Raw genomic sequence first — 25,422 nt, 5'->3', positions numbered from 1 at the left:
CTACCAACCAATCCATTCTTATAGTCAAGTTGTGCCACAAGCTCCTCTTCTCCCCAATTCTATTCAATACCTCCTCATTAGTTATGTGATCTACCCATCTAATCTTCAGCATTCTTCTGTAGCACCACATTTCGAAAGCTTCTATTCTCTTCTTGTCTAAACTATTTATCGTCCACGTTTCACTTCCATACATGGCTACACTCCATACAAATACTTTCAGAAACAACTTCCTGACATTTAAATCTATACTCGATGCTAACAAATTTTTCTTCTTCAGAAATGCTTTCCTTGCCATTGCCAGTCTACATTTTATATCCTCTCTACTTCGACCATCATCAGTTATTTTGCCCCCCAAATAGCAAAACTCCTTTACTACTTTAAGTGTCTCATTTCCTAATCTAATTCCCTCAGCATCACCTGACTTAATTTGACTACATTCCATTATCCTCATTTTGCTTTTGTTGATGTTCATCTTATATCCTCCTTTCAAGACAATGTCCATTCCGTTCAACTGCTCTTCCAAGTCCTTTGCTGTCTCTGACAGAATTACAATGTCATCGGCGAACCACAAAGTTTTTATTTCTTCTCTATGGATTTTAATACCTACTCCGAACTTTTCTTTTGTTTCCTTTATTGCTTGCTCAATATACAGATTGAATAACATCGGGGATAGGCTACAACCCTGTCTCACTCCCTTCCCAACCACTGCTTCCCTTTCATATCCCTCGACTCTTATAACTGTCATCTGCTTTCTGTACAAATTGTAAATAGCCTTTCGCTCCCTGTATTTTACCCCTGCCACCTTCAGAATTTGAAAGAGAGTATTCCAGTCAACATTGTCAAAACCTTTCTCTAAGTCTACAAATGCTAGAAACGTAGGCTTGCCTTTCCTTAATCTTTCTTCTAAGATAAGTCGTAGGGTCAGTATTGCCTCACGTGTTCCAACATTTCTACAGAATCCAAACTGATCTTCCCCGAGGTCGGCTTCTATCAGTTTTTCCATTCGTCTGTCAAGAATTTGCGTTAGTATTTTGCAGCTGTGACTTATTAAACTGATAGTTCAGTAATTTTCACATCTGTCAACACCTGCTTTCTTTGGGATTGGAATTATTATATTCTTCTTGGAGTCTGAGGGTATTTCGCCTGTCTCATAAATCTTGCTCACCAGATGGTAGAGTTTTGTCAGGGCTGGCCCTCCCAAGTGTATCAGTAGTTCTAATGGAATGTTGGCACTCCCGGGGCCTTGTTTCAACTTAGGTCTTTTAGTGCTCTTTCAAACTCTTCACGCAGTATCATATCTCCCATTTCATCTCCATCTACATCCTCTTTCATTTCCATAATATTGTCCTCAAGTACATCGCCCTTGTATAGACTCTCTATATACTCCTTCCTCCTTTCTGCTTTCCCTTCTTTGCTTAGAACTGGGTTTCCATCAAAGCTCTTGATATTCATACAAATGGTTCTCCTTTCTCCAAAGGTCTCTTTAATTTTCCTGTAGGCAGTACCTATCTTACTCCTAGTGAGATAAGCCTCTACATCCTTATATTTGTCCTCTAGCCATTCCTGCTTAGCCATTTTGCACTTCCTGTTGATCTCATTTTTGAGACGTTTGTATTCCTTTTTGCCTGCTTCATTTACTGCATTTTCATATTTTCTCCTTTCATTAATTAATTCCAATATTTCTTCTGTTACCCAAGGGTTTCTACTAGCCCTCGTCTGTTTACCTATTTGATCCTCTGCTGCCTTCACTATTTCATCCCTCAAAGCTAGCCATTCTTCTTCTACTGTATTTCTTTCCCTCATTCCTGTCAATTGTTCTCTTATGCTCTCCCTGAAACTCTGTACAACCTCTGGTTCTTTCAGTTTATCCAGGTCCCATCTCCTTAAATTCCCACCTTTTTGCAGTTTCTTCAGTTTTAATCTACAGTTCATAACCAACAGATTGTGGTCAGAGTCCACATCTGCCCCTGGAAATGTCTTACAATTTAAAACCTGGTTCCTAAATCTCTGTCTTACCATTATATAATCTATCTGATACCTTTTAGTATCTCCAGGGTTCTTCCATGTATACAACCTTCTTTCATGATTCTTAAACCAAGTGTTAGCTATGATTAAGTTATGCTCTGTGCAAAATTCTACCAGGTGGCTTCCTCTTTCATTTCTTAGCCCCAATCCATATTCACCTACTATGTTTCCTTCTCTCCCTTTTCTACTCTTGAATTCCAGTGACCCATGACTATTAAATTTTCGTCTTCCTTCACTACCTGAATAATTTCTTTTATCTCATCATACATTTCATCAGTTTCTTCATCATCTGCTGAGCTAGTTGGCATATAAACTTGTACTACTGTAGTAGGCATGGGCTTTGTGTGTATCTTGGCCACAATAATGTGTTCACTATGCTGTATGTAGTAGCTTACCCGTACTCCTCTTTTCTTATTCATTATTAAACTTGCTCCTGCATTACCCCTATTTGATTTTGTATTTATAACCCTGTATTCACTTGACCAACAGTCTTGTTCCTCCCGCCACCAAACGTCACTAATTCCCACTATATCTAACTTTAACTTATCCATTTCCCTTTTTAAATTTTCTAACCTACCTGCTCAATTAAGGGATCTGACATTCCACGCTCTGATCCATAGAACGCCAGTTTTCTTTCTCCTGATAGCAACGTCCTGTTGAGTAGTCCCCGCCCAGTGATCTGAATGGGGGACTATTTTACCCAAGAGGACGCCGTCATCATTTAATCATACAGTAAAGCTGCATGCCCTCGGGAAAAATTATGGCTGTAGTTTCCCCTTGCTTTCAGCCGTTCGCTGTACCAGAACAGCAAGACCATTTTGGTTAGTGTTACAAGGCCAGATCAGTCAATCATCCAGACTATTGCCCCTGCAACTACTGTAAAGGCCGCTGCCCCTCTTCAGGAACCACACGCTTGTCTGGCCTCTCAAAAGATACCCCTCCGTTGTGGTTGCACCTATCGTGCGGCTATCTGTATCATTGAGGCATGCAAGCCTCCCCACCAACGGCAAGGTCCATGGTTCATGGGGGGACTATTTCCTAGATCATCTGAAACCTGTGCCTGTCCCACTCCCATCACGTACCTTGCTTGTCACCATTGATACCACCTCCGTCTATACCAACATCCCCCATTAAATGGTCTATCTGCTGATGAACATTATCTCAACCAGTGCCCACCTGTTTCCACTCACCTTAACTCACTTTATACTTCCCAACAACTACTTTACCTTTGATGGGCAGACATACAAACAGATCGGGCATGGACATGGGATCCAGGTTGGCTCCTTCCTATGCCAATATTTTTGTAGATTTCTTGAAGGGGATTTTCCTGGGATCCATAAGCCTTCAGCTCCTGGTTTGGTTTAGATATATTGATAACACCTTTGCCCTAGAGACTCATGGTGAGGTCCTCCTGTGAAATTTTTTGGAATCTCTAAATACATTTGCCCAGTCAAATTGCACATGATCCTAATCCAAATCCCATGCCACTTTTATTGATGATGACCTCATCCTCACCGAGGGTTGGCTAAACACTTCTGTTCAGATTAAAGCTACTAATAAACAATGGTACTTACACTTTGACAGCTGCCATTGTTTCCATGTCAAACGCTCCCTCCCATACAGCCTTGGCATTTGAAGCAAACACATTTGTTGAGATGCAGAATCTTGACAGCAATACATCACCATTCTCACCTCAGCATTCACTGGACATAATTACCCCACCACCCTAGTTCAAAATCTGATTTCCCAGGCTATCGTATCCAATCCTGGTACTGCTGATCCCTCCAAAAACACAGCTTAGGAGTATACCTCTTGTCACTCAGTACTATCATGGTCTTGAATGTATTAATCAGCTACTTTGACAAGGCTGTGGTTTTCTAAAATCATGCCTTGAAATGAGGTCCATTTTGTCTGACATTTTGCTCACCACACCTGGAATAGCTTCTCAGTAACCCCCTCCCCCCCCCCCCCCTCCCCAACACCACCACCGCAAATATCTGCAATATTCTTGTCAGATCCTCTGCTCTTTCTGCACCCATTTCCCTACCCTACCCTATTGTTCCTACCCTGTGACCATATCCATTGTAAGACTTGCCTCATACACCCTCTCTCACCACCTATACCAGCCCTGTAACTGGCAAAACATGCGAGGTGTGATTAAAAACTACAGTGAATGTATTCTTTTAGCACTAGCTGCTGATGCTAGAACCACTTGATGTAATTTGTCCAATAGCGTGATCCATTGAAATAGGGAATGGTAAAGTAGAACATGTTCTGACATTAGAGTGAGGCTGTGTTTACTGTGTCTGTCACACATTATGGATGTCAAACAATGTGTGAACATTTAGTTCCATTTTAAGTTGCAAAAAAGTATTAGAGAAACTCGTGAAATGTTGAAACTGGTATTTGACAAATAATTCTGTAGCTCTGAAGAGTGTTAACAAGTGTTGTGAGTGATTTAAAAGTGGAAATGAATTGGTAGAAGATGAGTATGCCCAGAATGTCTATGAACTTCGAAAACAGAAGAAAAGATGTAAAAAATGGCAAAAATTGCTCATTCAAACAAGCATATAATTATTCAAGAACTTACCAAAGGACTTAGCATCTTGTATGAGTCCATGCAAATAATTTTAATTGATAATTTTCAAGTGAGATGAGTGAATGCAAAATTTGTTCCCAGACTTTTGAGTAATGAACAGAAGGAAAATTGTGTGTAGTTTACATAGAGATGAAGGATCATCTTCATTCAGATCCAGATTTCATGTGCAAAATTGTGACTGGATATGAAACTTGAGTCTCTGGATATGACCCTGAGATGAAAATTCTAAGTTCCCAATGGAAAACCAGTGAATTTCCTTGCTTTAAAAAGGCATGGTAGTCAAAATAAAATGTCAAAGTCATGTTTGTTGGTTTTTTTTTCCCTATGTTGAGGTTATAGTGTGATCAGAGATAATTCCATGCAGAACAACTGTAAATCTCAAGTTTTACAAAGGTGTACTCCAATGTTTGTCAAACTATATACGAAGAAAGAGACCAGAAAAATGGGCCATTGGCTCCCTTCTTCATCATGACAATGCACTGTGCCATACCTCACTTATGCTTCATGAATTTTTAGTGAGAAAAAGTGTACCTGTCCATCCATATCCATCTTACTCACCACATTACAAGGTGTACAACTTTGCTTCTGCCATTTGCCAATAGCTGGCAACAATGGTAAGTAGCAGTCGAAAGAAACAGATCGCAGTAGTCAGGCAGGACCTCGGTCAACATAACCTCATTCAAACATTAGTCGATTTGTGTCTGCATCGTAAAGTTGTTCCTGATTGAAAATGTCAGTTTACGAGCCTAATTCTCATCATTTGCAGGAGGTGCTACTGTTTTGTTTCAGTATGAAGAAAATAGCAGCTGACTCTCATCAAATGCTCTCAGGTACGTATGGTAAGGATGCTATTAGAGGAAGAACATGTCAGAGAATGTTTTCAAAGATGCAGAATTGGAGACATTGCTTAGTGAAGACTCACGTCAAACTCAAGAAGAATTGGCACAATTAGTGGGAGTGACACAGAAAGCCATTTCAAAATGTCCCATGGCTACGGGCATGATTCAGGAAATAGGAACTTGGGTCCCGTGTAAGCTGAAACCAAGAGATGTTCAGCAGTGTTTGTGAACAGTTGCTTCAGAGGCAAAAATGGAAGGGATTTCTGCATCGCATTGTGACCAAGGATGAAAAATGGGTTCATTAAGATAACCCTAAATGCAAAAAAACATGGGGATATCCTGGCCATGCTTCCATTTTGACAGCCAAACCAAATATTCACGGCTCCAAGATCATGCTCTGCATTAGGTGGAACCAGCTTGGCGTTGTGTACTATGAGGTGTTAAAACCAAGTGAAATAATCACAGGTGCTCATTATTGAACGTAGTTAATGTGTTTGAGCAGAGCATTAAAAGACAAATGGCCACAATACAGCAAGAGGCATGATAAAGTGATTTTGCAGCACAACAATGCTTGACTCCACATTGCAAAAGAGGTCAAAACGTACTTGGAAATATTAAAATGGGAAGTCCTACCCCACTCGCCATATTCTCCAGACATTGCTCCCTCTATCACCTGTTTAGATCAATGGTACATGGCCTGGCTGACCAACGCTTCCGATCTCATGAAGAAATCACAAATTGGATCAATTCGTGGATCACTTCAAAAGATGAACAATTTTTTTTTAACGTGGGATTCATACACTGCCCGAAAGATGGGAGAAAGTAGTAGCCAGTGATGGAAAATGCTTCAAATGATACATGTGTAATCAATTTGTTTCACTAAAGCCTCAAATGTTCGGGAAAAAACAGTGGAAGCAAAGTTTGTACACCTTGTCACACCATGCCATTTCTCACTATTCCCAGAAATAAAGCTTGTGCTTAAAGGAAAAGATTTTGACACCATTCTTGACTTTGAGAGGGCCATAAGAGAGCAGCTGAATTCAGCATTGGGATAAGTGCATTGCTATCCAAGGACAGTACATTGAAGGAGATTAAATCAAATTTCATGTAAGCTTATAATTTTCATTATAATAAAATTATTCACCATATTTTTTATCACACCTCATACACTATGAAAGGGAGAGCCACTCATGAAACAACCCATGTTGTGTACCAGCTGTTATGTAAACACTATTTAACCTTTTACATTGGTATGACTACTGCCAAGTTATGAGTTAGGATAAATGGCCACCGACAAAGACTGTATACTGGCAAAACACAATATCCTGTTGCAGAGCGTGTTCTATAACATGACAGTCATGACCTCAGTGCATGTTTCACCACAAGTGCCATTTGGATTCTTCCCCCAGGCACCAGTTTCTTAGAACTCTGCAGTTGGAAACTGGCATTACACATGTGCTTGGGTCTGAATTTAATTTACATTAATTTATTCAGTCTCAGCATTTCTTCTCATTAACTATTCCTTTCTTCAATCCATTTTATTTTCTATATCTTTTATATTCTGACCTGTTTATTCTCCCCCACGTCTACCACATATAACAAGGGTGCATGATGTTTTGTCAGCAATCTCTGTCTTGCTTATATCCTATCTTCTGCCTTTAGGTTCTCACGTTTTAAAATCTGATTTGGTCCAGTCTCCAATGATCAGTCTTCCCTTCTTGTCCTGTCCAGTAGTTTCCCCTGACCATGGGGTTCTGGGCAACTGACATCATCCATTCTAGAATGTCTTTTTCATCACATTCCTGGTAATTTAGTTCTTTTAGCATACTGAGCATTTGGATATATCATTCTGTTTGTCTTTTTGAAGTAGACTTCATGAACTTTCTGTCACTCCCAAAATTTTATTCCAAGCTTGTTTCAAACTCTGCTCATTTTCACTATCCCATGCTGCTCTGAACATGTAGGACACAACTTTCAAATCAATATGTTTGTGATTTATTGACAGACTTTCTTGTCCTCCTCTTGTCTTTCTAACAATAATTTATGTAATAGTTCATTACTGTAATACCATTTGAAAGTCTCAATAATGTCTTGATCCACAGGCTGTAATAAGGAGGTTACATTAGTTGGAAGAACATCACATTTATGGATTCGTCCTTTTCATATAAAATCACTTGATGGATGAGCTGGTGCATTGTCATGGAGAAGTAACATTTTCTCCCTTTTGGCATTCTTTTTACTAGTGAGCTTTTACAAAGGGTACAAAAATGTCCATAAACATGCAATCAAAATCATGCTATCCATTCAGGTACTCTTTTGTGCTGCATAAACAACAGGTATCACAGGCATATTAACATGTTGGAAACAATAGTTTCTTGCTTTTATCAGTGATGAGCATAGGCTGGTAGTGGCTACTGGTAGCATTAGCACAAGCTAAAGCAGTCATATGATCCTCACTTGCTTTAGGATGAAGTGCTGCTAATTCATGACATAAAGCAAGAGATTTATTGGTAAAGTTTTCCAATTGCACCCAGTTTCATCGGCATTGTAAATGTTTTTGAGAGCATAGCTCTCTTCCTTCAATATATCCCTTAGTTTGATTTTGAAAGAATCGACTGCTGAAGAATCAGCAGACAATTTTTCTCCTTGTATTTGAAGCTCACAAATTGCATATCTTGTCTTCCAGCATTTTAATCAGCCCACACTTGCTTTAAAATTTGATGTCCCACCAAAATTTACTTTACATTAAATTGCCTTTTCTTTTGATATTTTTTGTGTAAGTATATTCATGTCTTGATCATATGGTATGTCACATCGTAGGTACTTGAAATGGGCTACTTGTTCTATCAGTTTATTATTGAGGACTATTTTTGTTCATACTGGGTGAATACCATAACAGGCCATGGTTTTAGTTTTATTTATAGACATAGTCAGATTGTAGCTTGCACTTATCTCATTTAGTTCATGCAGTACTTTTTATATTCACAATTTTTGACTTACCAGTCTTATACTTATGTCTGGATCAAGTAGCAAGCAATATAAATTGTACTGTATCCTCCGTCAAACTAGGATTTTCAGACCACAATGCATTAATTATGCAGGTCTGGTTGCAAAATAACAGTCACGAACACAATAAAATCACTGTACAGAGGAGAAACTTCAATAAAACCCACATGCATACTTTCCTCTTTGATATACAAAATGAAAACTGGCAAAATGTATACGAGGCTCAAACAGTAGACAGCAAATATGAAGCATTCTTGGATATTTTCTGTTACTATTTTAATTGCCACTTTCCCTTACAAACAAAATGTATCACCAAAGATAGAAAACTCTCCAGCTGGATCACCCCAGGAATCATTAGATCATCACAAAGAAAAAGAGAACTTTTTTACATGAGCAAATCCAAACTAGGCAGTAGTGAAGCATTTAAGTCATACTTTACTCTATATAAAAAGATATTAAAGAACGTAGTAAATGCAGCCAAAAAGCTACAGAATGATAACTACCTCAAATTGTCATCAAATAAGAGCAAAAGCATGTGGCAACTCATTAATATGAATACTAATAGAGGAAAACAGTTACAAAGTGATATTAGCCTAAAAATAAATGGAAAATTAGTCTCCTGTGGGAAAGAAACAGCAGAGGAATTCAATAACTACTTTACAGAAACAGTAGAAAACCTGGCTAACCATCTTAAAAATAGCTGTCCCTTACAACTAGAACCAAACTTATGCTCAGAGACTCTATTTCTAAGGCCTACATCTGAAATTGAAATAGAAAAGACACTTCATAGCAAAATAAAAAAAAAATCATCTGCTGGACAAGATCAAATCCCATGCTTCCTCCTTCATAATTGCAGTAACTCAATCAGTAAACCCCTCGCTCACATAATAAACTTCTCATTCCTGAATGGTACATTTCCTGGCATGCTCAAAATTGCAAAAATTATACCTGTCCACAAAAAAGGAAGCAAAGAGGATCCCAGTAATTATCGACCCATTGCACTGCTTTCAGCTTTTAGTAAAGTATTTGAATATATAATGGCCACCAGAATCATGTCCTTTCTAGACAAAGAAAATATCCTGTCACCTGCTCAGTTCAGCTTCCAAAGTAAGAAAGCTACAACAGATGCAATACAAGAATTTCTAGATCATGCACTGGAGCTTGTGGACAAAAAACTCCCAGCCATAGGTATATTCCTAGATCTAACAAAGGCATTCGACATGGTTAACCATAGTATACTTCTGCAAAAGATGCATTCCTATGGAATAAGAGGAAATGCCTATGACTGGTTTAAAAGCTATCTGGAAGATCGACAGCAGTATGTCGAATTAAATGAAACTAAGCTCTCAGGTACAGCTAGCACAGTACATTCCTCCATACATACCATAAAGCAAGGCATTCCCCAAGGCTCCGTCCTGGGCCCTTTGCTGTTCTTACTTTACATAAATGACCTTCCTCACAGCCTACCAAACACAAAAACCCTTTTATTTGCTGACGACACCTCTATACTCATATCTGCTCCCGAACAAATTCTCCAATCCAATATAGATAGAACCACAGATCAAATAAGTCGATGGCTTCAAAGTAATAGGCTGCTGATTAATGCAAAAAAGACAATTGGAATAACCTTTCACACTGCCCAAAACAGAAATCCATCACAACCAACTATATCACTGGAAAAAAATAATGTTAAACTTGAAAATGAAATAAAATTTTTGGGGGTCACTATTACTGATACGCTCACATGGAAAAGGCACATTGACGTTACCAGCACAAAACTTAGCAAAGTATGCTTCATGATTAGATCAATAAGGAACGTCACTAACACAAGTACCCTAACCACAATGTACCATGCACTCTTTCACTCCGTACTTAACTACGGAATCATCTTCTGGGGCCAAAATTCTGAATCAATTAAGATATTCAAACTGCAAAAGAAGGTAGTCAGAACAATTATGTTCAAAAAACAAAGAGACACTAGTAAACCATTATTTAAGAAACTAAATATTTTGCCCCTCCCATGCCAATACATATTAGAATTATTATTCTTTACCAAAAAAAGTATCAACAAAATTAGCAAAAATATGGACTACCACGATTATGACACAAGATCAAAAACCTCTCTAAGAATACTTCCCCACTCAACAAAACTGTACAGTGATGGTGTCAAGTGCATGGGAATAAAATTATATAATCATCTTCCAACTTTTATACAAGAAATCCAAGAAATAAATAAATTCAAACAGACAGTGAAATCTCTTTTATTAAAAGAATGCTTTTATACCATCCAGGAATATTTGGAATCAAAATTGTCTTAGTGCATGATTAAGTATCAAAGCTGAATGTTGCTAAGTCAGTTTTGTCACATCATGTAACAATTCTCTGTAAAGCTGTAACTTTAAGTAACATAATTTTGTAGGTAATGTAAAATAATCTTTCCTCTGTATTCTTGTTTACTATTTTAGACTCCTGTAAACTGTATATTTGTATTGACTTATCCCATATCAGTTGTACAAGCCATTGTACTGATTTGATCCACGGGACAAATAATAAATAAATAAATAAATAAATAAATAGATAACTTGGTTGCAGATTCACCTTTCTCTAACATTTTATTAATCTTGTATTTATTTCCCAAAGAAAGGACAACACTTTTACGTGTAAGCATTTTATACACAAGTTTACTTTAGGTGGCAAAGTTGACACACTTGTGATTGTAACAGAGCACAAACAGTTACTATTGTCAATAACTTGGCATTTCTGTGATTTGGGGGGAGGGGGGAGGAGGGGCGGGGGTTAAGACACGGAGGAGGGAGGTACATGCATGCAAGTAACAGTTTGCTCAAGCTATCATTCTGTTGGCCAATGTCTAGATAATCAACAGTCAAGGCGAATGATTTTAATGTTACATTATTTCTGGTAGAAATCTGTTTATAATAATAATAGCTTTATTCAATATCAAATGGTACACTGCACATGTACAAAGAAACAGTAATGATTAAAGTTATTTCTACAATACACAAGACACATTCTTCTGAATATGTCATTAATTTACAACAAAATTACAATAAGATGTTTACTGATTTCTATTCACGTAATTTCACAAAGCATTTGTTGTTCTTCATATACGTATGGTACTCTTCTAATGTGTAGAAAGGGTGTTTTACTAAAAATTTCTTAAGCTGATGTTTCAGATTAATTGTAGGAAGAGCCAGGACTGCACTAGGGAGTGCATTAGCTAATTTTATACCTGCATACTGAGGCCCATTTTCGTAAAGTGCTGTTCTGTGGGTGCCAATGTAAAATATTTCTTTACATTTATTCAATGAATTTCAAGATCCCACAAGATTATGTCTTAGGCTCCTTACTTTTTCTTGTGTGTAATAATGGCCTTTCATTAGTAATACAGTATTATCAAGTGCCAAGCTTGTGTTGTAGGCAGATGATGCAAATATTGCATTAAATAGCCAAACATAATTACAGAAAGAGCAGTTTATGAAATTTTCAGAACAATAATAAATGGTTGATAGCCAAGTTTTCCTCATTAAACTTTAAAAAGACACACTATATGCAATTCAGAACATGAAAGAGATATCCTCTCAATATATATCTAAAATATGACAACTAGCAGACAGAAGAAGTAGTCAGTGTTAAATTCTTGGAATTATAATTTGGAATGATGACTGCTTTACCTAACAATGTCAATTGGGAGAAGTGTAATCATTTGGGTGGAGCATATCACAAAACTACTGAAACACCTGAAGAAATCTTTATTTGTGATGTGTAAGATGTCAGACATAAACTGACACAGTATATATAAAAAAGGTAGCATACTGTTACTTACATTTCTCTCATAATGTCAAATAGGATCATTTTCTGAAGTGACTCATCAAGCATAGCAGAAATTTTCTGAGTTCAAAAGTATGTGACACAATTTATATGTGGTGTAAACTCAAGAATATCATACAGGGGCCTCTCCAAGGAACTGAGCACACTAACGCTGCTTCCTAATATACAGGGTGTTCCATTTATCTGATGACTGCCTGCCCGGAGTATGGCAGGCTAGCCACAGAAGCCGCACTGCCAGTCGAATGGGTCCCTGCACACAGGGCTAAGTTTTGCGAATGGGTTTTAAAACAAGTGCACTATGGTGAAATGGATACTTACTTCATTCCGTTTTCACGTGAGGCTTGGTTCCATTTACACAGGTATGTTAATTCCCAAAACTGTTGACACTGGATTGCAGATAGACCTGTTGTGTTTCATGAGGAACCCCTTCACGATCAGAAAATAGGGGTGTGGTGTGCCGTTAGTGGTGACAAAATAGTAGGCCCAATTTTTTTTAATGACACAGTCACAAGTGAAAGATATCTGCAAAACATTTTGCGACCATTTTTTAATGAAATGAGTGAAAGAAAATGAAGTTTCACATTTTTTCAACAGGATTCAGCAAGGGTTCACACAGTCAATATTTCTTTGCACGCAATTCACAATGTGTTCAATGAAAGAGTGATTAGTAACAACATCTTGCCTGCTAGAAGTCATGATTTAACTCTGTGTGATTTTTATTTGTGGAGTGCACTGAAGGACAAAATGTACACAACATATCCTCACACAATAGAGGAACTCAAGGATAATATCTGTGAACCAATTAATTCACTATGTCAGAGAGAATTACATTGTGTGATTAATAATTTCTTGAGTAGATGTCAGAAATGCATGGAAAATAATGGCAGGCAGTTCAAACACCTCCTTGTGTGACATGCATGAGCACAAAATTTATTTGCTTATGTTTTAAACGTAGTCACATCAGACCGCAGCAGTAGACGGGTGACACCGCATCTGATGCCTGGCATCTGCTGCACCGCACAGGTGGTCATCAGGTAAATGGAACACCTTGTATTTACTTCTTAATGAAATTTGTCACAGATAACACCAACAGCTCAGTTCATGGAATCAGCACTAGAAATAAGAATAACCTGTACAAACATTTAAATCACTTGCTTTGGGCCAGAAAGATATCCAATATGTAGAAACACATGTCTTCAAAAACTTGCCAGCAACCACAGAAAATTTAACTTTTTAAAGTTCAGCTTCAGAGGAACCTAATGAATTTGTTGGCGGCCAACTCCTTCTACTCTGTTAATGAATTTCTTAGTAGAGTTAAATGACTGTACATTAATAATATCAAATAATGTGAGTGCAAAACTCACTTCTGCACATCTTCAGTTCAGTAATGTGATCAATGTAAATATGTGTTGTAAACTGCTTTCTATTTGGTAATGTGTGACTAAAATGCCTGAAGAATTATGCACTTAAGTGTATATTCATTTACACATTTGTGACAAGATTGGTATTACTTCTTAAATGAATATATGTTTCAGTCTTTTTATTTACCCTATATCCATGGGATCATTGCACTTAGGGTCATGAGAGCAGCATATCTCTCTTGTTTTTTTATATGTATTATGCATTCTTCTTTTATATTATATTCTACATCTTTGTGGAGTTCCTCACTATGGATTGATGGAAGGAAAAGTATATCTTATCCAATCTAATCAGTGTATGGCAACATTACAAATGTCCATACAAATATAGTACCAAATCTACAAGAAGGAGGTACCAGGTGCAGCCTTATTGGTGGACTGCCCTTAAGATAATCTCACTGCATCAATTTAAGGAACTTAATGTGTTGACAGTAGCCTCAAATACCAACATCAAAGACTAATTCTTGTAAAAAGAAACTGTAATTCATTAAGAAATACAGATGTGCATGATCAAAATACAAAGAGAAGAAATAAGTATCTAAGTTGTTAGCAAACAGAAAATAATTTGTTTAAGGATGGCGGATCAGGACAATTGTCAGTTAGTATACAAATTTCACTGTCAGGTCCAATTTCAAACTTATACAGCAGACGTGAACCATTTGTAGAATCTTCTGTATCCTTGATTGGGTAAAATTCGCAACTAGGGTAGCCAATTGCTCACAAACAGCCATTGATAATATCTCTATAGAAAAGTCCAATGAAAGAAATTTTATTACAAAACCAATAGTCAATGGCCTCTCAGACCATGACATGCAGTTCCTTCTGTTAAGTGTTAGTAGTGAACAGGATATAAAATCTGTTAAATCTGAACTCAAGAGGGTAATCAATAAGCCAAAAATTGATTATTTTAGGACTTTCCTCAGTAACATTCACTGGAGTGATGTTTACAGTTCTCATGGCATGAATGAAAAATATAACACTTTTTCTAATAAAGTGCTTACCTTATTTGAACACTGTTTTCCCCCAAAACTAACCAAGGTTAGAGCAAAGTCTGCAAAGAAGCCATGGATTACTCAAGGAATAGAGGTATCTTGTAAAACAAAAAGAAAATTTATCTCTCAATCCAAAACAGTTCTGATGCTGATGCTATAGCACATTACTAGAAATACTGAAAAATATTAAAGATTGTAATATGGACATCAAAACAAACATATTACGAGGACAACATAGTCATATCAGATAAAAAATGAAGACAATATGGGACATAGTGAAGGAGGAGACATGTAGAACCAGACATGAAGAGGGGCAAATAGCATCAAGACTAAATGATACATTAGTGACAGATGTGTATAGTGTCACAGAACTTTTTAACAAACATTTTATAACTGTTACTGAAAAGATGGGCTTGTCAGGTTCTGTAGATGCTGCCACGGGATACCTCGGACGAGACATTTCAGTAATTTCCATAATATGAAGTTGACTCTCACTACCCCAGCAGAAGTAATGTCCATCATAAAATCTTTAAAATCAAGAACATCTAGTGGGTATGATGAAATATCAACAAAAAAGTTAATTAAAGAATGTGATTCTGAGTTAAGTAACATAATAGGCTATCTGTGTAACCCGTCATTTATCAGTGGAATATTTCCTGAATGAATGAAATATGCTGAAGTTAAGCCACTGTTTAAGAAGGTTGATAAAAAAATAGCATCAAATTTCTGTCCAATTTCACTTTTGCCAGCATTATCAAAAATTTTAGAAGAGGTAATGTACAATCAGCTTTGTAACCATCTTATCACAAATAACATAACTGTCAAAGTTGCAGTTCGGATTTCTAAAGGGTTCTGATATTAGAAGGCTATCTACACTTACAGTGAAAAATACTTAATTCATTAGACAAAGTGTTGCAGGCAACTGGTATATTTTATCATCCATCAAAGGCATTTGACTGTGTAAATCACAATATCCTTTTAAGTAAATTAGAATATTATGGTGTAACAGGAAATGCTGCAGAATGGTTAAAAGCTTATATCTCTGGCAGAAAACAAAGGGTGTTATTAGGAAAGAGACATGTATTAAGCTATAAGGCATCATCCAACTGGGAACTAATTACATGTGGGATTCCACAAAGTTCCATTTTCGGGCCCTACCCTTTTCTTGTGTATATCAATGACCTTTCATTAGTAACATAACCAGATGCCATGCTTGTTTTGTTTCCAATGATACAAACATTGCAATAAATAGGAAATCAAGTGTAGTCTTAGAAAGATCAGCTAATGAAATATTTGAGGACATTAATCACTGGTTCCTAGCCAATTCTTTGTCACTAAACTTTGAAAAAACACACTACATGCAGCTCAGAACTTGTAAGGGGTGTCCCACAAGTATATGCCTAACATATGATGACAAGCAGTTAGAAGACGTGGGCAGTGTTAAATTCTTGGGATTACAGCTTGATAATAAATTCAACTGGGAGGAGCACATCATAGAACTGCTGAAGCATTTAAACAAATCTATAATTGCAGTGCGAATTCTGTCAGACATAGGGGATGTAAAAATGAAAAAGCTGGCATACTATGCTTACTTTCACTCCACAGTGTCATATGGGATCATGTTTTGGGGTAATCCATCCAGCCAAGCTAAAGTTTCTTGGGCACAAAAACATGCTATAAGAGTTATATGTAGTGTGAACTCAAGGACATCCTGCAGAGGCCTGTTTAGGGAGCTACTGCTTCCCTATATATTTATTCTTTAATGAAATTTACCCTTAAAAATATATCACTTTTTCAAACCAACAGCTCAGTTCATGGAATCAATACTAGAAATAAGAATAATCTTCACAAGGATTTGAAGTCACTTACTCTTGTACAAAAAGGTGTGTGTTATTCAGGGATACACATTTTCTATGACTTGCCAGCAGCCATAAAAAGCTTAACAGTCACCAAAATTGAGTTTAAGTGAAGCCTAAAGGGTTTATTGGTGGCCAACTCCTACTCCATTGAGCACCATTTCAGTGCAGTAATGTGTTCATTGTAAATAAATAAAAAAAAAACATTTTTTTAAATTTTAAATTCAGTGTATTTATGTGATCTTAGTAAATGAGTGTTGTAAAATGATCCTTTCATATAGTATACATTAAGAAAAAAAAAAAGACGACCATTCCACTTGAGACCTGTGGAAGGCACATTAGCCTATTTGTTTTAGTTGTAAATATTCGATAAGTATCATTGTTTTTCTGACATGTTCTACATTCTAGAGGACCTCCTCACTACAGATCAATGGGAATGAAAGTAAATCGAATATATTTTGTTTAAATTAGTCATATAGTGGTGAAGTATCAGCAGTTTACATTCAAGGGTCCACAGCATGCTACAAATTTTCAACATCTGCTGTATGAGTTCGGAATTGGGACTGTAAATAAAATTGTATAGTAATAATACAAGAAAAATCACTAGATGATGTATAAGTCTTGTTCAGTAAGCTCCACCACTGTGAAGGCTCTGTAAGGAGTATATGAAAAGAATATGAAACTGAGAATACATTAAAATAATTCTCATATGTACCTAGTCCATGCAGCATTCTGGAATAATGGTACATCCAATATGAAAGCTGAATACCACCTAATAATATTACAAGGTGAGAAACACAAAATTCTACAATGAACTGCACTGTCTACTGTACCTCTCATATGACATTGCTTATGAACTGAAACAGTTTTTCTGAACGTTGTCTTTGTTTCTGGTACTACTGGAAACACAAGAATCCACAAACATAAGTGATACATAATGTGATAGTGAAACATTCATATACAATTACACTACAAATCACTGTGAAGTGGATGACAAAGGGTAAGTAGCATGGTACCAATATTAGGGTTTCTTTCCATTCCAATCGTGTACAGATTGCTGGGAATGACTGATTTAATGCCTCTTTGTATTCTATAATTAGTCTAAGCTTGTCTTCAAGGCCCTTACAGGAGTAATGCATAGGACAATGAAGAATATCTGTAGTTTCTTTACTTAATATTGTTTCTCAATAGTTTTAAGTAAGCTTTTGTAGGATAATTGGCATTTATCTTCAAGCGTCTGCCAATTCAGAATTCTCATCATTTCCAAGAGACCTCCCCCAAGAGTCAAACAAAACTGTGACCATTCATGTTGTCCTTCTTTGTATACCTTCAGTACCCATTGGTAATCCTACTTGATATGAGTCACACACATACTTGAACAATATTCTAACATGGGATGCACAAGCATTCTGTAGTCGACCTCTCTTGCAGACTTACAGTATTTTCCCAGTATCCTGCCAATGAGTTAAGATCTGCCACCTACATCAGCTATGGTTGGTCTTATGTGATCATCACATTTCATATCCCTACAAATGGTTGCAGACAGGTATTTGTACAATTTGAGTGACTCCAATAGTCAATCATTGATGTTGAGGTCAAAGAATATTTATTTTCTGGATTTTTTAAGTGCACCACTTTACATTTCTGAGATTTAAAACAAGTTCTCAGTTTCTGCATATGCTGAAATGTTATTGAGCTCTGATTCAGTTTCTGCATATTCTGAAATCTTATTGAGACATGATTGGATATTTGAGCAGTTTTTTTTTTTTTTTTTTTTTTTTTTTTTTTTTTTTTTTTTTTTTTTTTTTTTTTCTTTCAAATGGAACATTGAATGAAGACCATAATGTGATGCAGTGTGAATGGAGATGTATAGTAATTTATTTGTCCACGATAATACTGTATGTAGTGATTTAAGATTAATACATGAATTAGCATGGAGAATCAGAAAGAAATTATATGTAGGGGTAAATTCGAGATTTGTGTTCTTTGCTGTAGTTCATTGTATACCAAATGTATGTTTCTGGATGAGCAAAAATATTTTATATAAATTACACATTCTTATGGTTTACAAATATGCAGTGTGCATTTACATGAGCAAATATGATTTTAAAAATGCATTTATTGTACATGTATTTTAACGATGTTCATACAGTTTATATTGTTTATGGTTCAATATTATACAAAGGTGTATATATTGTTTTTACATGAAATTATTATTATTATATTTTCATTTCGTCTATTCATGACAAATTAAATGAAGAACACTAACAATAAATAAAAATACCGCAATCACATGGATGATGAACAAAGAAATGATTGATTTTGCGCTAATAGATAAGAGTTTTTATTAAATAAGAAACTGGGGCAGAAATATTCCCATTAAATATGTTCTCAAAAATTTGTAGGAAACACATCACGTAATGTGAACTATAAGGTATACGCGCGCGCCTGCTTTGTAAACCTGACACTATCATATTCTCTCCATCAAAGCAATAATTTTTTCAGCTGCAAAATCACCCATAGACTATGTATCATATCTATAATGAACATTATCTGAAAACTGAAATCTAATCAGAATGGAAAAGAAAAGTCGAGTGTTTAACTTGGTATAGAAAAAGTACGATAACACAGCGACATAAAAGAATTATGAACCCTATGAATTGCTTGCTCCAATAATAAACGAAATTTTATATACCTCAGAAATGCAAAAATTGCGTTGGAGGAAAAACTGATACACAAAATAAAAGACTTACAACGCATTCGTCTTCTGCGATGAATGATTATATTCCGGCTTATGTTTGAAATTACCGCTTTTACTACAGTCTGCGCTTTTACGTCACATCAGTCGGCGTCGCCAACATACATGCTTCTTCTTCCAACAGTGCCGGTATCCTGTAATGCATTTTAGGGAATTTATATCTACAAATTAATGCAAACCAAAAAATTCTGCATTTCTATATATTACTCTGCGTTCATTTCCATACTTATGGCGTTATGGCAGTAATTTATGAAACACTTTGCTACTTATAACCTCCAAACCTTGTTACCACAGTCTAACTTGTGATATTTATATTTCGAATACAAATACTCTCGATATATAGAACATAAGTTGCTGAATACTTTTTTTCATTAATATAATCGAGTCTTTCGGTTTACTGTCCCCGAAGAAACCTGGAAGGATAAGTTTAAAGCATGAACCTTGAACGAGGGGCAAAGTGTGATGACCAAGATAGAAAAGTTCAAATAGCGTCTGTCTTATGCATCTCGTTAATAGCAAGAAGACACGAAATAGTGGATTTGATAGTTGATTCTCACTAGGAATACAGGTACAAGATCGTCTCATTGTCCTATCTCATCGTTTGTGAGACGCACAACCTTGCTAACAGGTACGCTTTGCGCATATCTCCAACTTAAAAGATAGGAGTGCAATATCGGGGACTTGTATTTATCCTTATAATACGCCGTTCTATCATATTTACCATAAAGACTGAAAGCTGTTGTGCCGTAACAATTCATAAATTAAAACACTTGTTGAAATACCCATAATTTTAAACAGTTGTACCTGCGAGTATGATACGTGATCAAAGGTACCGGTATCAAAAACAAATATATTTCAGTTTCTCACGTGTTTTCTTATATAGTATGAGCAATACGTTGCAATATGAAAATAAACATTGTCTGGATGGTCATTCCTAAAAGTATGTTTTTCATATTCTAGCAATGAAAATGGTTTCTCCGCGAAGTCTATTGCAGCTACGCAGCTTTTGTCGTTCCCAAAGTTCCGGCAAATTTCTGGCACCAGCCGAAACTGTTTCAAGTGGCAGGAGAGAATACTCATCGAAAGAAAGTTTAGTTTCCGTTGCTGTCAACGACAAAACTGGTGAGGGAACAATTCTAGTAATAAGTGACAAGTTTGTATATGCTGCAATACAAGCTGCCATTGCCATCTTGATGCCAAAATAGTACTTTGCATAACAGTGAAGAACAACATGTTACTATGACTGAGCGCCAGATCACACTTTCTTATTCTATTGTTTCTCAAACCAGCCCTCTGTATTATCCCCAAAATCTTTTTGAGTAGCTATACCTAGGCACAGAGTTTGCCGTTTATGCAATAATAAATATCTTATTTTTGTAAGGTATCCATATTAGTTAATACTCATGTTAAATGTAAACAACATGAGATTCTTTGGCAGTGATTAGTCATCACGGAGTGGATTAGTAAATTTTTGTGGGGCTGGTCACAGATAAACCGATGAAGGATCACAGAATGATTTTTGTTTTGTTTTTTTAATAAAACATTGTTGTTAATAAAAAGGAAATAGTTCCATGCAAACTCACTCTCTCTCAACTGATAATTTGAGTAAAATTTTAGGTCACTTATGTGGTAAATGCGGTAATCCACCTGTGAAAAATTCCAGATATAAGTTGTGTTACTTTGATTATTTAAAATTTAATCCACACACAGTTCATGAGTCTGTTATTTGCCTATCTTAGTAGACTTTTTTCATATTTAGTTTCTTGACTGCCTGTGTCTCTCCAATATTTTGATGATTTAGAGATTGAGAACAAAAGCCTTCAAAAAATACAGAGAACATAAAGATACTACTGAATTTACTGCATACATATATCCTAATGATAAAAATAAATGAGCATCATAGTAACTGAGTGTAGTGAAATTACTATTGATCTCATACTATTAAATATATGTTTATGCTACTGTGACACCCAGATAATAAACTGCAGACTAGAAGATCATTTTTCAGTTGTGATAGTAACAAAAAGACTGAGGGAACTGAACAGGAAACATGAGAGCACAAAAGGCAAGGTAAATCACAAAATTTCATTCTATTAAAAAATATATCAGTGATGGGGAAGAGGGAAGCAGTGTACACAGATCAGCCAGAACTTTATGACCACCGACCTCCTATCGACGTAAACCTGTCCAAGCGATCTCTCTCTCTCTCTCTCTCTCTCTCTCTCTCACACACACACACACACACACACACACACACACACAGAGAGAGAGAGAGAGAGAGAGAGAGAGAGAGAGAGAGAGAGAGAGAGAGAACATAGGCAGACCGGTGAAGCAGGACAGGTGGCGAACAGTGGTAGAAATAACATCAGACTTTAATACTGGGGCGAATGTAAGTGTTTCTAAACACACAGTGACCAAAAATTCCTAACAATGGGCCTCTGAAACCAGCAACCCATGCATGTGCCATTGTTAACATGACGACATCGTTACCCATGACTGAAATGGGTACATGTCTATCGGAACTGGACGTTGATGCAGTGGCATAGCATTGCATGGTCTGATGAATCCTGGTACCTTCTTCACCATGCTGATGGGATGGTGCGAAACTGTCATCTTCCAGGGGAACAGCTCCTTGACACTTGTACTGTGGGATGAGGACAAGCTGGCAGCAGCCCCGTAATGCTCTGGGGAACATTCACGTGAGCATCCACGAATCCAGTGGAGTTTGTGCATTTGTGCAAGGCACCATTGTGGCCAAGGAGTATCATACACTGGTTGCAGACAACGTAAACTTCTTCATGACAACCATGTTCCCTGACAACAGTTGCATTTTCAGCAAGATAGTGTGCCATGTCACAAGGCCAGATGTGTGTTGGAGTGGTTCGAGGAAACTGTGTTGAATTCCAGTTGATCTGCTGGCCCTCCAGCTCGCCAGAACTGAACCCAATCAAATACATCCATCCCCGCTCCCCCTCCCACAGGGTGATGTGTGTGCACACGTGGTGTCAGCTCCCTCCAGCAACCTTCCGAGGTGTCATTGCTTCCACGCCATGCCACGTCTCCACTATTGTTCATGCCAAAGGTGGACATTCCAGCTATTAGGGAGGTGATCATAATATTCTGGCTGATCAGCGTATGTTGAGAGTGATACAAATACCAAATGGGACCAGCTTTTTGCTCTTTATTTAATTATCATCATATTGTTACGTAGCTTGAAAATAAGTACCAAAAGAAGTAAATCTGGATGTCTGGAGAGGTAACCCATCTAAAAAATAAATTAAAATTGTATTATGACTTGAATGAAAGAAAAAAACTTAAGCCATAATACTCTATACAAAATCCAAAAGAAAGACTACTGCTGATTGATCAGAGAAATAAAAGCCTTCTGCAGTAAGACAGCTACTGAGAAAAGGGAAAATTATTCAAAAGGCATATCACCCTTCATAAATGGAGTGAGCGGAAGAGTGACAAAGTGGAGGGAGAGAGGAAGAGAGAGTGAGCATTGCCCACTGCAAGATGATAAAAGTGATGTGGATTCTCTAGAAATGGCAAACACCTTCAGTAGATTTTTTTGTAACTGTAGCAGATGAATTGGTGAAACAAATCCACAAATAAATCATACCATTGCATTCATCCTAGCAACTGGGACTGAAGTTTTGAACCTAATAAAGTAATTTAAAGTCAAACATTAATCTTGTAATGGATTGCAGGGAAAGTCTATTAGAACAAACCTATAACCTTCGTCCTGGTCACCATGACCAACTATAACCTAGTCCACAATCATTTTGCCTTTGAAGGCATCACCTACAAACAAATTCCACAGCACAGTCATCTGCACCCAAGTGGTACCATCCTATGTCAACCTACTCATGGTCCCTCTAAAAGAATCCTTACTCCCCACCCACAATCCAAAACCCCTCACATGGTTCATATTTATTGATAAGATCTTCATAATCTGGACTGAGGATGAGTACCAGCCACTGACTACAACTCCACTTCTACGGCTGACACCAGTTCCACACCAAGAAGTACCTTCAGTACAGTCTTGCCACCTATGGCCATCACATCTGTTGTGGTAACAAGTAGTCCCTCTCCAAAAAAGCCAAGGGTTTTACTGATGCCTTCTCAAACCAAAATTACCTTCCTCACTATGTTCAGAAACAGATTATCACATAACTCGTACCTCTGCAGTACATGTAGATGCAAGATCTACCCTACACATCCTCCCATATCATTTAATCTAGTCCTGTCACAGGAATCTCCTAACCCATCAAAGGCTGGACTGTCTGTGAAAGCAGCCAAGTGATTTAATGACTTAGCTACAACTGTTGTGTGGCATTCTCTGAGGCCAATCCAAAAGGTAAGGAATGTTTATGCTTACAGTCAATGCATCTGCCTTGTGGCAGGCACTCATCGGTTTCTGGTGTTTGGTGTGATGTGGACAGTTGCTGTGTGTAGTTATAAGTCGGACCTTGTCCTGTGGCAAGTCCAGAGACAGCTGTGACCATGGGTGAGCCAATTGTGAATCTCGCCGACTGTGAGGTGTAAGATGATGATTGTTTACTGCAGGTGGAAAATGTTAGACCCTGTGGCATTCACCGCAGACTTGTTACCATTTATGGTGAAGGTATAATGAATGCAGCCAGTGTCTGAAAGTGGTGCTTTATGTTTAAGAATAGGAGAAAGATGTTCGTGAGGAAGAGAGATCAGGGATGCCTCAAAAACCACAGGTGCACTGAAACAAAAGGTGGGTCACGTCATTTTAGGGAATTGACAGTTCATGATTAGTGACATGTGGGAACATCAGGACGTGTCTGGTTCAGTTGGCATAAAGTTGTTACTCAGCACTTAAGGTACTACAAAAATCTGAACACGGTGGGCCCCATGCACACTCATGGGTGACCAGAAAGGTATGAGAATGGGTGCTGCATTAGCATTCTTTGAGCATTATGGCCACAACTTTATTGATTAGACTGTTAGAGAGGGTGAAGCATGGGTTTCTCATAATACACATACAATGAAGCAACAGTCTGTGGAGTGGCATCATCCTCAGTTGCAACAGGAGCCACACAAATTCAAACAAACTGCATCAACTCAAAAACTGGTGGCTTCTATTTTCTGGGACAGTGAAGGGATCCTACTTGTTGGTTCCATGCCCTGCAATACAACAATCAGTAGTAATACATACTGTGCTACCCTCTAATGTCTTTGTTGGGCTATCCAGTACCACCGAAGAGGCAAGCTCTTGTGTAGAATTGTTGTGTTGCATGGCAGTCAACCTCCACATACTGTTTGGCAGACACAAGCCTTGTTACATGAGGATTTTCGGCGGGACAGCTTAAAGCATCCTCCCTACAGTCTGGCCCTGGATTGGTCAGACTTTTCCTGTTTCCAAAACTGAAGGAGCATCTTGCTCATAAACGCTCACATTTGTTGAAAACCTGAAGGGCGCTGTCATGACCTGGTCGAATAGGGTAAACGTGAACTGGTTCCAAGGTACAACAAGTGTGTTAATGTCAAACCGATTCTGTGGAAGAGTAGACAAAGTATATGCCACACATGTATATTCACTTTCTGTATTATTGTTAAAGAATATCTCAGTTATGGTGAAACATTCCATGGCCCACGTACGTGGATGTGACCGCTAACAGGCTATCTGTCCACATGTACAACCATCCTGTTGCTGAGCATACCACCCAACACGATGTGCTTTACTTCAACAATTGAGTCACAGCCTGTGCCATCTGGATTCTTCCCACAAATACCAACTTCTATGAATTGCACAGGTGAGAACTCTCTCTGCAACATATTCTGTGTTCCCCTAATCTGTCCTCTTTTCTTCTCTCTTCTCCTTTGTCTACAACTCATCAAAGCCCCCTGAAGCTGCACATAGGAGCACACTGTCCTGTCTTTGCTGCTTACTTCTACAGACAGCCCACTCTTTCCCTGTTATCCCTCCCCATCCCACACCTCTTCTGTATCCACACTAACCAAGCTCATCTGTTTGGTGAGCAGCAACCTATCGCAGATTTTCCATTGGTTAAAGTTAATAAAGAATTGATGCATCATATGTGAGCAAT

The 25,422-nt window shown here is 37.5% G+C and overlaps 2 protein-coding genes across 6 annotated transcripts in view; one reads left to right on the top strand and one right to left on the bottom strand.

Moving 5' to 3' along the window:
- Positions 1–20,171, bottom strand: part of LOC126175869 (meiotic recombination protein DMC1/LIM15 homolog) — a 162,781-nt gene extending 142,610 nt beyond the window's left edge. For 2 of the 3 annotated variants that reach the window (XM_049922886.1, XM_049922888.1), the window contains exon 1: positions 20,064–20,171. In XM_049922886.1, the coding sequence (XP_049778843.1) occupies positions 20,064–20,100 (37 nt within the window). In that variant the 5' untranslated portion in view covers positions 20,101–20,171. Of the gene's footprint in view, positions 1–19,337; positions 19,473–20,063 lie in introns of those variants that run through there. The other variant, XM_049922887.1, reaches the window with a different exon arrangement.
- The window catches only part of LOC126175870 (enoyl-CoA delta isomerase 1, mitochondrial-like), a 61,393-nt gene continuing 55,719 nt past the window's right edge, over positions 19,749–25,422 (top strand). The window contains exons 1-2 of one of the 3 annotated variants that reach the window (XM_049922890.1): positions 19,749–19,910; positions 20,303–20,464. In XM_049922890.1, the coding sequence (XP_049778847.1) occupies positions 20,305–20,464 (160 nt within the window). In that variant the 5' untranslated portion in view covers positions 19,749–19,910; positions 20,303–20,304. Of the gene's footprint in view, positions 19,971–20,020; positions 20,172–20,302; positions 20,465–25,422 lie in introns of those variants that run through there. The other 2 variants (XM_049922889.1, XM_049922891.1) reach the window with 2 other exon arrangements.

Source organism: Schistocerca cancellata, chromosome 3 (genome assembly GCF_023864275.1).
Source record: "Schistocerca cancellata isolate TAMUIC-IGC-003103 chromosome 3, iqSchCanc2.1, whole genome shotgun sequence".
Lineage (NCBI taxonomy): Eukaryota > Metazoa > Arthropoda > Insecta > Orthoptera > Acrididae > Schistocerca > Schistocerca cancellata.
Note: the sequence above shows the minus strand (reverse complement) of the source record. Positions and strands in the feature narration are given on the sequence as shown.